Source organism: Hevea brasiliensis, chromosome 8, assembly GCF_030052815.1.
Source record: "Hevea brasiliensis isolate MT/VB/25A 57/8 chromosome 8, ASM3005281v1, whole genome shotgun sequence".
In the NCBI taxonomy this organism is placed as follows: Eukaryota; Viridiplantae; Streptophyta; class Magnoliopsida; order Malpighiales; family Euphorbiaceae; genus Hevea; species Hevea brasiliensis.
Window position 1 is genome coordinate 13,114,728 of NC_079500.1, and position 19,438 is coordinate 13,134,165.

A 19,438-nucleotide genomic window follows, 5' to 3' on the forward strand; every position below is an offset into this window, starting at 1 on the left:
TTCGAACTCACGACATAACATGTATAATAGATTTTTTTTTCTTATAACAAATATGATAAGATTAACATGTAAAAGATGTGGATTAATATACTTATATATTGAGTTTATGATGAATTGGATTTAATTAATATTATTAAAGGTGTGGCTCAAGCACACCTTAGGCTCAAGGCTCAAAAGATTCCAATCCTAATGCCTCTATAGGAGAAAGGCAGATAAACTTTAACAAACTTGCCTTATATGCCTAAACTGTTTATTATTTTAACCTCAAGGCTTTAGAAAGACGCACTTTATTCATTTCCATTCCTGATGAGCACTTCCAATTAACAAAACACATTAATCCAATGGGTCTTATTTCTTATAACCATTAATAAGATAGTAACACAAATTAATCATTTTGACAAATGAAATTAACGATGTGTATTTACAATAATAGAGACAATAAGAAAAAATTGATACAAGAAGCATTTTCCTTAATGTTAGAAAATGAACAGGTCTCCATGTCTCTATAATATCCCACATCGGATGTAGAACGTATATGCATGACATATAAATGCCAGCAAACCATTACAAAAAAGCCATAATTTTATGATGGAACGTGTCGCTTCTCTTTCCCTTCCGTGTGCGCGTTTTAGTACTAAAAAAAAAAAGGTTTGAATTCTTTTTGTCGACAGATTTTAAGTTCAAGTTCTGTTAGCTTGTGGTTGTTGTGGGGTTATCTGGAAATGGAAGACATTTGAAACAGAAAAAAGAAATCAACTAGAGAATTTTTGGATAACAATGTCCTTGCAAACCCACCTTCTATTGCTTGTTGCTAATTACATGGGTGACTGCAATCTTTTTAATTTGAAGGACACTCCAAATCAAATTATTTGCTTGCTAATAACATTTAAAAAAAAAATCAAAGGGAGTTTTCAATAATTATTATCATAATGTAGAAACCAAAGTCCAATCTTATTAAAGGGAAAAAATTATCAAATTTTAAAAGTCAAAACATAGTGTAGAAAAAGTTTCACAATATTGTATGGGCTAAGGTAGACATGATCACGATCCGATCCCGAATCGAAGTTTCATTGAAAACTCTTTCATGTAAAAAAGAAAAAAAAATGATCAAATTAGCTGCTTCACACAAAATGTAACTCAAGGTAGGTATGTTACATATCATGATATCACAAACATGAATGACTTTTCAGTAAAATCAAAGCTATTGCAATTCACTTTGTAGTATCATGTATTCAAATTAAGTGTATTGCCCAAAAGATACTTCCAAATTGCAGTAAAAAATGGACTAAAGAGATAGAACTAGAACAGAAGCAATTTTAAAAGGTATAAATAAATAAGATTTAATCCACAATACAGGGTTGAGAGGTGGATAATACTTGGCATACACATACGTATCAACCCAGTGTATGTGCTTAGCGCCTTCCAGATGCTACTGACTCAGCTGAGTAGAGGTGTTTCACTCGCGAAAGAACTGAATCTTGTGCAGGATCATAAGGATGGTCCTTTGAAGGTATTTCCAGAATTGCTGGAACTGGCTTGTTATAGCTATCTACCAAAAACCTTATCATATTTGCGACCTGATAAAGAGAAGGAACATACAAGCAATCACTGCCTAATTTCAAAATAGAAAACAGAGTTGAATGGACAAGATGAAATATAAAGCATGTAGCCATGTTTTAAAATACAGAAGAGACTGATTTCTGCAGAAAGATCAGTGGATTGATCAACTTGAACTGATCAATCCACATAACATATGAAAGTTGCCAACTTCGACTAATGAGTTTGAGAATAACTTACATATTGACTAATCAGCACTATAGCAATATCCTCCCTTGTTGTGAAATCCTTAAATGCATCTTCAATTTGTTTCACAGTTGTTTCTTCAAGACATCCAAAATTTTTGCATGGGCACAGATAAAACATTAGAAAATTATTTCAAGTAATGTTTTAGAAAAATTTTTTTGTCCCACTTTATATGCTATTTTAGAAAATTAAGGAAGCATTAATTATTATTTTTTCTAACTTTACCTTTGTCTATTATTATTTCCAATGCATTTATCTCTTCTTATCACCTTTCTACATTCTAAGGGTACTTTAGTCAATTATTGGTATTTTAATATAAAAATGAGGCAATCTAAACATTTTCTTAAACCTTGTGCAAAAATCTTAAGAAACATTTAACATAGAACAGAGGGAGTATTACAAAAGAAATCTCTGTTCAATAAGTGCCATGTAAGAGGAAGAGAATTTAAAATCTGGAAACCAAAATTCAAAGCTGTAGGTGCAGAATTCAAGTTTTATCACTTGTCAGATCAAAATTTACTCACACGATGTTCAACTCTTTCATTCCTTGGATGTGACGCATATTGGACGCAATCACATTTAAACTGATGTTTGAAATTTGGAGCATAAATTTCACAGTGATGTGGGTATCTAAATCTGTACATTTTTTTCTAAATAACACACACACACACACACACACACACACACACACACTCCGTGTGTCTGGACGTCAAATTACTTTGAGAAATGGTAAAACTCAAATGGTAAATTAGTAAAATTACAACCTAACCAATAAACTATGACTTTCATTTCAGCTTTAGAATGTCTACCAAAATATCAAAATTAGCCTGCCTTGACTCCAAAGCATGGGAAGAGCGTATAATCATATAGGCAGCCACTAACATGTTTCTCAAAACATTATTCAAATTTCAGAACAAGTATCATAAACAATAGTGAAAAATTTACACTCATCCAAAAACATAAGAAGATGGTCACTTAAAACATCTTTGTTTTGTAGGGTCTAGTACTTCTCCATAGAAAACGATAAACAAAATTCTAGGTGGTTTTATATCCAATCTCTAGTCAAGCCCTGGGAAGAAACGCCACCTATATATTTGTCCATAACATCGTATAAAACATTCTGATTCAAGATCTAAAGTGATTTAAGGAAGAATGATAAGGATAGCGTATGTGTAATTTGAGGACAGAATTCTTGGTGTACCAGTTACATTATAATATATAGAAAGAAAGTCCTGGTATGAATCATGTATACAATTATGCATAACACAGCATTAAAAGAAAGAAATTATTCAAGGTTCAAGAGCATACTTGAGTCCACAAGGAGGTAATTTGACTTCCGTCTCAGGTCAACATTACCAACTCCAGCAAGCAAAAATCCAACTACTGAGTCCTATATCAATGAACAAATCATCAGATAGGCTCCAAGAGACTATATATCACATTAGATAACACCTGCAACCATGGTAAGAGAAATAGGTTTCAGACTGCACATGGGCATGCATCATTGATGTTTTGGCCAATCTACCAGTCACAAGATTAACAAAAATTTATATTATTTATTTATTTAGCAAATTTCATTAATAAAATTCCATGGACATTGAAAAAGCAGTTATTCACATGAAATATGCCAATGAGAAGATAACCGCTCAGAAAATAATAGCCATAATTAAACTGAAGAGTGAATTTCCTATAGAGCATCAACTGCCTCATTTTTTTAAGGTATACGAGTGTGGAATGCACCTGAATTTTGCAACATAACAAAATCAAATAAATGCAAATAAACTCAAAATTGGAATGCAATAGTTATTTAGCTAAACTGAAATGATTCCACTTGTCCAGAAGACTGAATCACTGAAACGAGATAAATTGAAATTTGAATGTTCTCAAATTCTCAATGTTTTAGCAAGCACAAGCCTATATTGTGCCACTGATACACCTTGATTTTAGTAATTTGGCAGCATGTTTTTCATACTCTAAAATGTCATCCTGGTTCAGGAGCCCAGAAATTAAATGCCATGCCAATACCATTTCCACCTAATTTTTCTATGTCCCTGTGTGTGCATATGAATGTCAACCAACAGGCATTACACACAATTGCACCAAACTCCATGTGAGAACCAAAAATCATCTCTCTACCTATCCATTTCAATTTTCAGCACAGCATTGTATTTGATTTACCAAGAAACACCATTAGCAACTCAACTTATTATCAGTTGCCACATAATAAAGCACAGATTTTTCAAGCTCCAGTGACAGGCTTAAAAGAATATGCACAGCATGTATTAACAGTTGATAATAGAAAAACTGAACATTGGTTTTTGTTGCTAAGCCAACCATTCAGGCTCTTGTATTCTCACCTCATCTGCAATCATTGCAATAAGTGCAGAGTTGCTAGTTGGGATTTGAGCTCTGTTAGCCATTTATGATGAAGATGTAACTGCACAGGGGGAAACAAGGCCCCAAATATTAAGTAATTCGGCATCTCAAATGAAGGCATGACTTCTTAGGATCCATTCATTGTATTCCAAACAAAGAAGGGGCAACAAGCTTGCCTTCCCTTGATTATCAAATTTAAATTCAAACAGTAGTCACTACAACTTCCACTTCCTTAAAGAAAACAACTTTTTTCTCAATAAAAAAATAAAATTCATGATGCATTGAAGACCTAACTTACAGTGAGCTTATGCTGCAAATTGCTATGTGCAGAATTTTTCAGTATGAAAAATGATCAAGTCAACTGGGAAAAGTAGAATTTGAGAAGAAAGGAGAAAAGAATAGAATACAGACATAGGAAGAAGGTAAGTGATTAAAGAGAATTCTCTCAAAAACAATCTACTCCACATTGGGTATTCGTAATTTGAAGTGTCAGAAAATAATTCTTATCTGCTATCTATCTCCCTAGAGGGATTTTTAATTTGGTGAACAGAAAATGATTACTTGGTTCAATTAGCCCAAGTAATGTTATCTCACAGACAAATTTGAATCATTTAATCACTTTCAAACTCTTTTAAACCAAGCACAAAAATCCTATTGAAATTGCCTGTGATAGCTAATAGCAATCCAAATCTGAATTATAAATGACAACAGAAAGGAAGAACATTTAAATTTCCGACAGAAAAGAAAGCAAATCCATGCCAGTCAATTGGTTCATATAAACAACAAGTAAAAAAAATTAATATATATATAGAACCAGATTGATAGCACATATAATTATCTCCAGCAGTATCTTCAGAACAACAAAAAAAAATTAACAACTTACATGCTCCCCTAGTTCAAAAACAACTTCCAATCACCTAAATTTAGGACTTGATGAGCTGATCCAATGATCTAAAGTAAACATAAACTGAACCAATAATTATAAATTCAATACAGAAATTTCCCACTGCACCCACATGAACAAATAAAATTCTGGTCCTTGTTAAAAGAATAGGACCCATGAGCTAGAAGAAAATAGGCAAAAACAAAACCATTTCCAAGGGATGGAAAGTCCAAGTATCATCTTCGGCAAGAATAACTATGACAGAGACCAGAAGAGGGCATGATAAAGAAAATGTAAAACTGGGAATTCAAGAAACATAGAATAGAAGAACACCCATAAATCAATTCAATTTTGTTTTTAATCTCAATAAGAATCCAAAATCAAAATAAAAGAAGATAAGGAAGATGAAAAAATCGGAATGAAAGAATAGATCACAAGGCAAATAACAAAACTTGTTGAAGGAATATCAAATTGAATGAAGTTACCTTCGATCCTTAGGAAGGCAATGTGATCAGATAACACACAGAACAGAAATCTTCTCCAGTTGAGAAAGGCACAGAGAGAGACAGAAATTTTACATTACTAAAATATATTTTTTAATTAAATAATAAATTCCTATAAATAAAGACAATATATATATATATATATATATATATATATATATATATATATATATATTATTTCAAATAATAAAACTTTAATGAATTTTATGATTTTAAGAAATATTCAAACACAAATTTTTTTTATTAATTTATTTAAATTAAATTTATTTAATAAAATTTAATTAAATTCTACCATAAAAATCCATCCAGAAGGAGTGAATGGTCAATTTTCATTGTCAGCTAAGAATCATTTCTCACGTCGCCACGCCCATGATCAATCTATTGCCGTGATTGGCGATTATCATGACGTAAGGCATGGACCCTGTGCAGGCATCATATTTATAGAAAGAAAAATATAATAAATAAATTGGATGTAGGCCATCTGATTTAATAAGATTTGAAAAAAAATGTCAAATTAAACCATAAAATTCCATTTTGTTAATTAAATTTAGTAATTGGCCTATTTAATTCAAGAAATTAAATCAATTATTTTTAAAATATTATGATTTCTTTTAATTTTTTTTTAAACTGTTTGAAATAAAACAAATTATTTATAACACTTATTTATTCAAAAATATTTTAGTCGAATTATTATTTTAGTCAAACACATCTATTTTTGCTATGGATTAATAACGGAGTCATCTATTTTTGCTAAAGTTTATTAGCTATGAATTTTTCAACCACGGCCATAATCTGTATTTACTTAAAACAAAAATTTTTAATGACAGATTAGTGAAGTGTCAGTGATGGATACATTGATAATTTGTTGCTCATTTTTTAGTAAGGAGATTTTTAACAACGATCATAACCTGTTGTTGATCTATATTTAATTAAAAAAATTGACTTTCAATGACACATTTTATTTCATCGCTAAAGTATTAGTGACGAATTAGTGAAGTATCCATTTGTTAATTCATTGCTTATTCGTTGATGATTAATATTTTTGTGACGAAATTTTGATTCATCACTAATAAAATTTTAGTTTAAAAATATCTTCATATAATAATTTTTTAAAGGATAATTTATTTTAACAATGCATAAATTATATTTCATATTTATTCCAAATGTTGTATATGTGAATGAAAGGGAAGAGAAAGAAAATGAGAAATATAAAGTGACAGAGATAGAGTAGGAGAAAGATAGGAATGAACTATTGTTAAAATTATGTTTACTTTAACCTATACACACGCGTACTCCACATTCAATATGAGATTTCAAAAGACTAACCTCTTAGCACGCTCGACTCACTCACGAACCTCAAATACAATTTATAAAATTGTCATTTGGTTAAAAAAATACAATTATTTTAATTTTATAAAGTTCATTTAAAATTCCATCTATTGAGATTAAGTTTAGTTATATTCAATTTTATAAAATTGAAATTTAACATTTTTTAATTAAATATATAAAATAAGTAATTCAATTCAATTTTATAAAATTGGTTTGAATATTCAAATATGGGTCCTTGTTGTGGATATTTATTTTGTTCATTTTATAATGATATGTTACATCTTCAATTTTCACATCCATTTTATTTTCTCTTGAAAAGTTAGACTGTTGAAGAAATTTGATAACAAGACGATAATCAAATAATAACACTTCGAACCTCAATCTTTTTCAATCTTACCCTTCTAATCCTTCATGATTTGGACCCATTTGTCTGCGATGATCATCCCGCTAGGTGACTGCATTTTCTAATGTCTTCTTGGCCTACTAATTAGTTCTGTTCCTGAATTCTCCACACATAGGACAGGTTAACATTATTGAAATGCTACTTTTTATAGAATATAAAATTGACAATTAGTTAATTAAAGATATATTATTTATTTATTTAAAAGATATCGGGCTCGAATTTTCACTTACTCCATCTCCTTATAAAAAAATAAAAAAAAAATTCTATAATCTATGTATGAGCATGTTATTTAACATATGATACGACAAAATTTTACAGTTTTGTGTAAAAAAAAAGGTTTAAACAGTAATTTCATGTTAATTTTTCCTTATATTTTATTTTTAATAAAATAATTTTACTTATATAATAATAATAATAATAATAATAATAATATTATTATTATTATTATTATATAGAACTGCTTTTACCTGTCACTCTTCAAAATCAAGAAAATTTTTACTTAGATCCAATTCATCATTAATTAAGATATAAATATGTGAGAATCATATATTTAATAAGTGAGTGTCACCATATCTCTTATATCTTAAGTCCATAATAAAGTAGATATAGGCAAGAAAAATCCACAAAACCATGTCTCACGAGGCCGGCAAGGTTCATGTGTTTGAGTTCCCATGTCCCATGATCTTTCTTTCTTTCTTTTTTTTTTTTTTTAATTATAATTTATTAATAAAAATTATAAAATAAATATAATATAATTTTATTATTAAAAATATTTTATAAATATTGGTAATTAAGATTTTCTATGAGAAAAATAATATTTAATACAAAAAATATTAGAATTAGCAGTAAATTTTTTAAAAAAATATAAAATTTATTATCATAAATTTATAACATTAAAAAAATTATTTTATGTTATTGCTATAAAATTATAATTATAACTGCAAGTATTTTATAATAAAATTATGGGTGACATAAGAAAAGGTTATGTTGCTATAAATGAAAAAATTTAGTGACATCATATTTTTTATGCAGAAATTATTCAAAATTAATGTTGTTATTAAAATTTGTACTGTTATTTAATTCTACCATTTGTTTGATTCCGAATAGTAAGTGATCCTGAGATCCCATGTCCAATCTTGGCTTGTCTTCAGACCATAAATGTTTATGGCTTTATAAGTTAGGGGAAAGAATATCTATTTTATGATACAAATAATAGCAATGATGGAGGGGGTTAAAAGAGGCCAAAAGGTCAAATGGGAGCATGTGAATGTGGAATATGAATATCCAAGCCTCCAAAAGAAAAGTAAAGTCGTTTTTACTAAGAAAATTAATTTTTGAATGAATTTAATTTATTATATATTATAAAAATAAAAGCTAAGACTTACATATGAATTTATTTAAATTGTTATGTCTGTAATTTATTATAATTTGGAGTCTGAAATTTTGAGTTTGTATCTAATTAAAATCAATTATATTAAAAAATTATAAAATTTTATTTAATTTTAAAATTATTTTAAATTTTTAAATTTAAATTTTAGAGTTTATACATAAAAAATAATAATTTTTTATGCTTAATTAGTAAGTTAATAATCAATTATATATCTACGCTCCACTTCTCAATAATAAATAGTAGTTTAGAAGACTCGACATTTCAAAGTCACTCAAATTTTATTTGTTAAGTTTTTGGAATTTTCATGTGCCAAAGGGAAAAGCTATCAGGTTGAAAATTTATTCAGTGAATTTTCAGAACTGGTTCATTCAATGCCGTTCGGAAACTGTCAAGCCTGCCTATAAATACCCATCAAACCCAACACTCATTCCACCATCAACATTTCAATAGCAAAGAAAGAAAACCAAAATCATGCTTTGCAAGCTCCCATTAGCCCTTTGTTTTCTCTTGGGCACAGCACTGATCTTTCCCTCTTACGCCCAAGACACACAACAAGATTATCTGAGTGCTCACAACCAGGCTCGGGCAGCTGTGAATGTTGGACCCTTGACCTGGGATGACAAGGTCGCAGCTTACGCACAGAACTATGCAAGCCAACGTATTAGCGACTGCAATCTTGTGCACTCTGGTGGGCCTTACGGCGAGAACCTGGCATGGAGCAGTGCTGACCTTTCAGGCACAGATGCTGTAAAGATGTGGGTTGATGAAAAGGCCTATTATGATTATAATTCTAATTCTTGTGCTCAAGGCCAACAGTGTGGGCACTATACTCAGGTGGTTTGGCGAGACTCAGCTCGTGTAGGCTGTGCTAAGGTGACTTGCAACAGCGGAGGAACCTTCATTGGGTGCAACTATGACCCTCCTGGTAACTTTATTGGGCAGCGACCTTTCTAGATGTGGTTGCTGAAGTTATCTAAGAATCGTATTTGTCTGTCTTGCGTGAGAATTAAATAATTATGATACGCATTAGCAGATAACGTTATAATGATTGCCATATGTATTAAGTAAGCCTTCATGAAAGAGCTTTTGCCATTGTTATTGGCATATATTCAAAAAGTGCTTAAATATATATAAGGTTTTTTTTTTTTTTTTTTAAATTTTTTTAATATAAGATATTGCATGTATGCATCTCTCTTCTTTAGACTATGCACACATCAAATAATTATGAATTTATCAATTTCATATATACTTGCACAAGAATAAAATTTAGTCCTGGCCCTTAATTTGGCTAAGAATTTAATCCTAGATCAGACTAGAATGATGCAGATATATAGATTTAAAAAGGTGCATAAAAAAAAAAATTAACCCCATGTTTGGGTGGTAGCATTTGTTGGAGAATGTTAAAGTCGATCAAGGAGAGACAATATATGTCAGGATAAATAGAAATATTATACAATAAATAAAATCAATGGGCGTGGAATGGTATGATTCTAACTATTGATTGTGGTGGGTCTTTTGTGGGTCCTATAATAATCAATAATTATAATTAAATTATTGTATATACAACGGATATACTAAATAAAAATTTGATTTATAAATGTTTGATGAAATTGTTAGAATTTGAGTTCTTAATTTTTATATTATAAAATAAATATTTGATTACCAATAAAATTCAAAAGTGACACGGTTGAATTGATTAGTGGGACTGGTGAATTAGTGTGATTCGAACAGTTCCACTGGTCAATTGGACTTTTTTTTTTTATTATTATTGTTTTTAGTGTTTGTGAAAGAAATTAAACCCAAGACTTCATAAGAAGTGTTCAAAACCACAACCAATTTAGCTATCTTGTTAATTATGTGTTTATTAATAAAAATATATATATATGTCTCTTACTCTATAATAAGATAATAAATTTTATAAAATAATATGTTTATTTATTTTTAAAAATATAATTAATATTTTAAAAATATTAAAAATATATTTATAATTTATAAACATTTTTATATATTACTCATAACTATTAAAAAATAAATAATAATATTTAAAATTAAACACTTTTATATAAAAATTAAAAATACTATTGAAATTTATATAAATATAAAATAGATTATATTTAATTAATTTTTAACTATTATATATATTTAATTATTTTTTAATAACCCATTAATTGAACTATTAACCTGTTAATTGAACTATTAACCCATCTACTCGGTTCATCTACCGAGTCAACTTCCAAGCCGAGTTTAATAACATTGGGTATTGGAGGCATTTTCAGTATTGTGAACTCTCAAGGTTGCACACCAATTAGAAACAATTAAAAAAAAAAAAAAAACTAAGGGATGCTAATTTTTTTTTTTAATCTTTTCACCTATTTCTTGTTTTATATCAATTGTTTTATTTTTTTGTGACGAAAATTTTTTATCTAAACTCGATTTATCGTGAATTAAATATTTAAACATATAAAATTTATATATTTAATAAATAAATTTCACCATATATCTTATATATTTTATGATTTGGGTTCATAATAGAATAAGTTTGGAAAAAAAAAATCTTGTGGTGACATAATGATGAAGGAATTAAGTAGGACTTTTGCCAGATACAAGGGAGTCCTCTGATTCTATACATTTCCACAGCTTTAAGGAAAGATGAACAGCATGAATTTCGGTATCAAATAAAGGCTTGATTAGATGGATTGAGCTTCCATTGTATTTTCACATGCCTAATTTACTCCTGATTTTCTTCATGGATTCCATAAATCATGCTATTGTGTAATCCCTTAAACCATGGTATTTGACTTATTTTACATTTTTTAATTTGATCGCTTGTCCAACAAATATTCCAAAAACATGGATAAAAGAAAATAAATACATTATTATAATTTCCTCGTTGATTTTCTCTGTTCTTATATTCATTATTTAATTTACTGACTCTTTAAATTTTTAAGTTTATTTAAAAATTAAAATATTAAAAAAAAGAAGATAAGAGGCAGAAGGCTTATACATTTTGACCCTTAAAATTATATCAAATAGTCATATAAATAAGTTTTTTAATTTTAAAAATAGAAAAAAAAAATTGAACTATAATTTATCTTTAATATAAATTTAACAAAAGCTATGCATGAAAATCTTCTAGTACATAGAGTTTTCATTAGCACATATTTTGATCTGCAACATTCGGTAGATATTAGTTGCATCATGTAGTAAATTGATAAGTTGTTCTTTTTCCCAATGATTTCAAAAAGCTTATTTATAAAAATTATGACAAAGATGATAAATCCATGAAGAAGTCTCATAAATCATTCGGTCCAGAATTATATCTAGAATGCACCTATTTGTAGAGGCCTATTCAACCGTAAAAGCTAAATATTTTTATTAATTGATAATTATATTTAAATATTTTAATTTAAATTAAATATTTTAATCTTTAAAATTGAGAGTAATTATAGGTAAAATCTTAAAATCAATTTGGAAGAACTCTAAGATTATACTTTTGGTTTATAGAAGAAGATTTTCGATTCTCAGCTTTTAGCATTTAATCATTGGTTGTAATTGCAGCCGCTAAATTAAATAATTCCTTAATAAAAAAGTTAATTTAATTTTATACATACTTTCCTTTTTAGTACATTAAAAATTTTTTAAGAAAATAAAATAATCAAAATTTAAATTTTTTCTTTTCAATAATATGAAGTAAAACGCCAAATCATCTTCTTGTATAAATCAAAAATAAAAATTTGAAAGCTTTTAATTGCCCTTTTATAAGCAAGATTAATTTTATTGGTAAGGCACCAAGGAAAAAAATGTAATTCCATTAAGGCTTCATTCAGTATTGTGGCTGAAAATTTAAACAATTGATTTAAAATTATTTTTTAAAATATTATTTTATATATTATTCAGAAAAGCATTTTTTAAAAAAGGCAATTTAAAAATTAGTTTACTATTTTTAATTTTTTATAAATAAAATATATTAAATTAAAATTAAAATTTTTTAATAAATATTTTTTAACGGAAATTCAAATAATAAAAAATAATAATGTGAAACACATCCTTAGAAAACCTTTATTGCTTTGTGGAAAAATTACTGAATTGTCTTTGTACTGGTTTCCCACCAGGACTTATTGCGTTGTGGAAAAACTTTTTATATTGCTTTGTGGAAATATTAATGATTCCTCTTGAAACCAAAGGCCTACATTAAAGAAGAAAAACGTGATAGTCTTTCATCTCATAAAAATTAAGGAAAAATTTTTAATTTTATAAAAAAATTATAATAATTAACTAATATATTTTTATATGCAATTAAAATAAATAAAAAATAATAAAAAAGAGATAAATACATTATAGATAATAATATATTATTTATTTATATAAAATAAAATTATTTTTTAACTGAGTCAATTGGATTCATTTAAAATTATAACATTAAAGAGCATTATAGTAAAGTAACTTAATTTTTATATACAAAATAATCTTACAATTCCATTGATCCACATTTTATTGTGGATTAAGTTGATCCTCAACTATTTTCCTTTCTTTTAAAATTAATTCTCGTGTTTGAAAATTTAAAATTATTAAAATTTAATTAAAAAATAATTTTAAAAGAAATAATTCATATTAAAAGTGGCATAATTTTACAAGAATTTAATTATTTAATGAAGATTTCTATTAAATACTTAATGCACCACTACTTAAATTACATTAATGATAAAATATGAAAAATAAATACATTGATTTCACTAATCAATCTGATTTAATGGGATTTGAAAAATTTTCAAATTAAATCACAAAAATTCCAGTTTGTTAATTAAATTGAGTAATTAGCCTATTTATTTCAAGAAGTTAAATTATTATTAAAATATTATGAATTGATTTGATTTTTTTAAAGACAGTTTGAAATAAAACAAATTATTTAATTGATTTTAATTAATTATAACACATCCAACAATATTTTAATTTAGTCGAATTATTATTTTGGTCAAATATTAAAACATATTATTTGATTTTCAACATATGATTAGTATTTAGTATAACACTGCTTTTTGTAATTTATTTTGAACTGTAATGTCTTTTTTTTGACCTACTGAGATGTTTTAGATTTTTCCATTTATATATATATATAGAGTACACTATAAGTGAACACAAGTATTCGAGACAAATTTAATAACAAATTAAAATTTCATTGTAAAAATATTAATCAGCGATATATATGTTATTGATAATTTAGCGACGAATGTTTCAGCAACGGACGAAAATCCATCACCGAAAGTCAAAATTTCAATTAATTATGGATTAGAAATTGATTATAATCGTGATTGAAAATCTCAATGTTAATAAGCTTTAACAACGAATTAATAATGAATATGTCATTAACTTATACTTGAAATTTAATTAAATTTATATAATTCATATTTAATATAATTTTAAAACTAAAATTTATTTATCTTCATTTCTTAAAATATCTTCAATAATAAAAAAAAATCCCTATTTCCTAAAAGTATATTGAATTAAATTTATTTTTATTATATAATTTAAAATTAACTTATTTTTACTTGCAAAATATTTTATGATAATACTTTTTAACGAATAAATTTATTTTAATTATGTATAAATCATGGTTAATTTTTATTTCAATTGTTGTATTTGTTGTAAGTGAAAGGTAGAAGAGAGAAAGAGAGGAAACAATATAAGAGTGAGAGAGATAAGTAGGAGAAAGAGATGGAGGGAGGAGAGAGAAAAATATGTGAGAAAAACATAATATAAGGTAAACATTTTATTCAAAAAATATAATTATTTTAATTTTACAAAATTTATTTGAAATTTTATCTATTGAAATTCAGTTTAGTTATATTTAATTTTATAAAACTGAGGTCATTTTGGGTATAATGTAATCAAAATTGTGATGTAATCGTAATTACATAATATATTTGATTATGTTATTTGATAACAAAAAAAAAATTAATGTAATGAAATAACAATTACATAATATAATCAATTATACTAAAAATAGCATAATGATCATTATATATAAAAATAGATATAATTATAATTACTTATTTTATTTTATTTTTTATTTATTGTTAACACTATCACCAGAATCACTACTCAACCACTTGCTACTACCACTACTACCACCACTACTACCACCACCTTATTACTACTATTACCATTACTATTATCACCACCACTACCTTATTACCATCATTGCTATTATCATCACCACTATTTGGCTACTACTATCACTACTTTGCCATTACCACCTCTATCATCACCTGGCCACTATTACCACCACTATCTCGCCTTGCCACCACTACTACCTAACCATCATTGTCACTACTACCATCACCTCTTAGCTACCATCATCACTCGACTACCATTTACTATAACTACTACATTTTATTATTAACACTATAAATAAATTAAATATTAAAATTATAATTATAATTGCATTATACTACTATATTTTTATTTTACAACTAAATATTGAGATGTAATGATAATTACATTACATTGTAACTTTAATTACATTATATAATTGATAATGTTGCATTATATTACGCACATAAATTGAATTTATAAAATTGAAATATAACATTCTATTTTGTCAAACTAAACATATAAAATATGTAATTTAATAAATTTCATAAAATTTTTTCATAGAATTCATTTAAATCAACATGTATCGTTGTTGTGGATATGTATTCATTTTGCTCATTTACAATGACATGTTACCTCTTTCAATTTTCATACCCATTTTATAGTTTCTTGAAAAATTAGACAATATAAGAAATTTGATAACAAGACAATAATCAAATAATAACACTTGGAATCTCAGTCACAATTATTTACAAGAAAAACTAAACAAAAAGCTTGAGCTATCTTTTCAATCTTTCCCTTTTAATATTTGATGATTTGGATCGCATTTATGTGTGATGATTGGTTCATGAACCAAAATTATTGATCCAATTTAATTCTAAAATTAACCCGAGCTGATCTCAATTCGATTCACAATTCAAACCGGCTTGTGCCGGCCTCCTAATTTATTCTGCTCCTTGATTCTCTACACATAGGACTGGTTAACATTATTGAAATGCTAATTTTTATAAAATATAGAATTGACAATTAATTAAATGCTAATCACTCATGTTGACGTTGAAGCTAATTTTCCAAAATTTCCGCAATCTATATTTGAGCATGTTATTTACACATGATAATATTAAATATTTTTACATTTTCATATAAAAAAGTTGATAATAATAGTCAGTAATTCTAATAATATATATAGAACCGCTCTTGCTTGTCACTCTCCAAAATCATGTGTCACGAGGCCGGCAAGGTTCATGGGTTTGTATTGAGATCCCATGTCTAATCTAATCTTGACTTGATTTGAGACCATAAATTTTATGGTCAATCCATTTTTTCATATATATGGGAAGGAATATCTGTCTTATGATAGAAATAATAGCAATGATAGAAAGGGTTATTAAGAGGCCCAAAGGTCAAATGGGAACATTTGAATTTGGAATATCCAAGCCTTAAAGTGTCAATCATGGGTTCGTCTTTCTTCACTTGAAGAAGTCTTCGCTCTCCTCATTTATCTAATCTAAATTATTTACTTTTATTGTAAGAGAAAGAGATGATTACACATTAATTATATCCGATCTATTATGCTTTCACTAAATATAAGAAAAAGAATTTTTTTTTATTTTAATTGGAAAATTAATTTTTGAATGAATTTAATTTATAGTAATGCTTATTTTTCTAATATAATTCATTGGAGCCATCGTGAATTTAATAAGTAATTTATAAAAAACTAAAATACCCTCAAATAAATTTTTAATAAATAAAAAAATTTGAATCCATTTTAAAATAGTTCTCCATATTAATAGCCTATATTATTTCTTGTTTCTATTTTTAGATGAAAGAATAAAAAATAACAATATTTTCCTTATTTATGTTTTGGAAAAAAAAATCCACTCGTTATATTTGTGACGCCCTTTACCCGTCTGCTGTATAGCCGAGCAAGAAGTGCCACATTCAGTGCCGGAGTACCCTATCTTGTTTTATCATATCTATTGTCAACTTTTAATATCATTTAAAAACAGGTATTCCATATGTGAAATTCTTTTTTTTATATATAACTTATTTCTCTGGAGACTCGGACAGAGCTTCTTCTGTTTTATTAGCATCTGGTGAGTTCCACTAATCACCTGTTAACATATTCATATTCATTTCACACATTTCCATATCATATTCTCTTTTATCATATCATTCACAACTATTTATAAGATCTCTAAAGAAATATCATCTATTGCATTCATATAGAAATTCATAGATAATAAATTTCGAGTTTACATTACAAATCTCAAAATGGAATACATCATGTTTTTAGGCATAATGAACAAAAAGTACAAAATCTAGACATACATGGCCCTACCAAAAAGAAATACAACTGTAGAGGTGACTAGTAAATACTGGCAGATTTGATGCTGCTGCGACTGCTGGGACTGATCTCCAGTATCTATGTGATGAAAAACTAACGCGCTAAGCATAATGCTTAGTGGTGCATATTTTATAATAACAATAATTTAACAATTGAAATAATAATTGCGATTCATAATTTCTGGGTCTTTTACATTTTTATTGCACTTTGAAAACAATAAAAATTATTGAGATCTTTTCTGTTTACTTATTGTATATTCAACATTAATTAATCATTATTAATGCCCAAGAAACCTATAACAGATTATAAGAGCTGGATACATGGGAGTATACGGGTTAGACAGCCATATGTCTACCCTGTATATATCTGTCAAGCACGAGGCCAGCTGTTAGGCACGAGACCCGCTGTTAGACTTGTAAAGCCAGAAATAAAGTAGGCACAATGGCCAGTAAGTAGGCATATAGCCTGTAGAACAATCATACCAGACATATATTGTTAGTTCATGATTTTCTCGGTAGGCAGTACTGCTATCTATAGTCCCAAATTGGTATACCAATTTATCCAAACTAAATAAATAAGTTTAGGTATACTATAGGCAGTTAAACATTTTTAATTATTTTAGTACTATTCATTGTCACTATTTTTTAGTACTGTTCAGTGGTACCATTAATTTCATATTAATAGGACATTAGTCCCAATTTACATATTCATATCATTTTTAATATTTAATCAGCCTTATGAGTATTTTAATTATCATGTATAACATTTTTCCATAAACCTTTATTTAGGTTCATTTTGATGTATTAACTTTATCTAGGAATTTGGCTAGGTTAGGATGTCTATCTGATCACACTTCATTCATAACAATTGCTCCTTTATGTTTAAACTTGAATTTCAGTTTTAAATCACTCAATTTGGGGTTGTAGAACTCAAGTTATGGTCAAAATACCATAACTGGTCCATTTGCCTCTAAGTTGTCCAGATTTGGCAATTCTTGGTCAATAAATTTTGACCAGTCATTTAATCATTTTATGGTCATTTTTAGACTTAGGTTCCTTCATAAGATTTGTTTCTCTATGTCTTAGGGACTCCCAGGTACAATTTCATAATTTTTCAAGCTTGGTATAGTGAGTTATGGTCAATGTATTGACCTGGACTCTCAATCCTATAAAGGCAATAGTCAAACTTCAGGACAATATGTTTGACCCTTTTTTTAGGGTTTTTACACTTAGAATTTGGCAAAGGTGTCTAAATAAATGTTGTAGCCCTAAGTATCATGTTTTCAGATCATATTGGCACATCTCAAATGGAATTTCCTAGTGGGAGTTATGGCCAAATGAACACACGGGTATCAAATGACATTCTGGATTCAACTTAACATTTTCTAGATTTCAATTTCTAAATTTGGCTAATATTTCCCCTAGGATGCAATGGGTTTTTGAGCTTGGTCAAAACATAAAAATTGTTGACCTATGTCTTATAAAACTTTTGGAACTAGTTTCACTCAATTTGCAACTTTGGAGACCAAGTTATGACATTTTTATCAAAACTGGTCAAGCATACCAAAGGAATAGTGTTTTGGTCAATTTCTGGGTTGGCAGTTTTAATGACCCAAATTATGCTAATAATTTGACTTGGTTAAAGGAAAACTTGAGTCAAGTGGTCTTCATGAAAAGTATAGCCCAATGTCTAAGCTTTCCATTGATATAAATTTTAGGTCATTTGGACCAGTATAAAGAGAGTTATGATCAAATGAACACGTATTGTTCATTTGATCATTTTCTGAGTTTCAGTGTTTGGTCATCCGGGTTTGGGCAGGGAATTGGTCATGATTTTGATAGAATTTAGGCATGGTGTCTACATGAAAAATTAGCTATTTTGAGTCTAATTTCACCTTCAATTGACCTCATATCAATTGGAGTCACATATTTTCAGTTATGGTTCAATAAAAGGACTGGACTCCTTAAGTCCCAACCTGCAGAAAATCAAACACTCCCAATATCTCAATTCCTCCAACTTCCATACTTCAATTTGCATGCAATACACTTCTATAAGCAACAATCTCAACTCAATAGGTCAATTTCAAGCATTTACATAAGGTTCTCAATCATTTACACAAACCCTAGTTTTCAAAGTTTCAAATTTACACAACACTACACAATCAAACTCTCCAAACATTTCAACTCATTACACATTCTCATGGAACCATTTTTCATCGCTTAAAAATAACAAACCTCAAGTTCCATGGCTGCCAAAAATCAAGGGTTTTTTCCTTCAAAATTTCTTTTCAATTTCATGCAATTTTTCACTTGAT

At 27.8% G+C, this 19,438-nt stretch overlaps 2 protein-coding genes across 3 annotated transcripts; one reads left to right on the forward strand and one right to left on the reverse strand.

The window, feature by feature from the left end:
- Positions 1-993: 993 nt before the first annotated feature.
- Positions 994-5,638, reverse strand: LOC110652795 (V-type proton ATPase subunit F). Of its 2 annotated transcripts, XR_009150593.1 has the most exons (6): positions 5,548-5,638; positions 4,161-4,240; positions 3,112-3,193; positions 1,798-1,880; positions 1,304-1,577; positions 994-1,120 (listed from the first exon to the last, which is right to left on the reverse strand). XR_009150593.1 is itself a non-coding variant. In XM_058151346.1 (5 exons), exons 2-5 carry the CDS (start codon positions 4,221-4,223, stop codon positions 1,413-1,415), a joined length of 393 nt encoding a protein of 130 aa, XP_058007329.1. In that variant the 5' UTR covers positions 4,224-4,240; positions 5,548-5,638; the 3' UTR covers positions 1,165-1,412. The 2 variants fall into 2 exon arrangements, 1 of the variants encoding a protein (XP_058007329.1); XM_058151346.1 differs by lacking the exon at positions 994-1,120 and having other exon boundaries at positions 1,165-1,577.
- Positions 5,639-9,103: 3,465 nt separating this feature from the next.
- LOC110652910 (pathogenesis-related protein 1C) lies at positions 9,104-9,833 on the forward strand. The gene has a single exon (XM_021808527.2). It carries the CDS (start codon positions 9,159-9,161, stop codon positions 9,639-9,641), a length of 483 nt encoding a protein of 160 aa, XP_021664219.1. The 5' UTR covers positions 9,104-9,158; the 3' UTR covers positions 9,642-9,833.
- Positions 9,834-19,438: the final 9,605 nt, after the last annotated feature.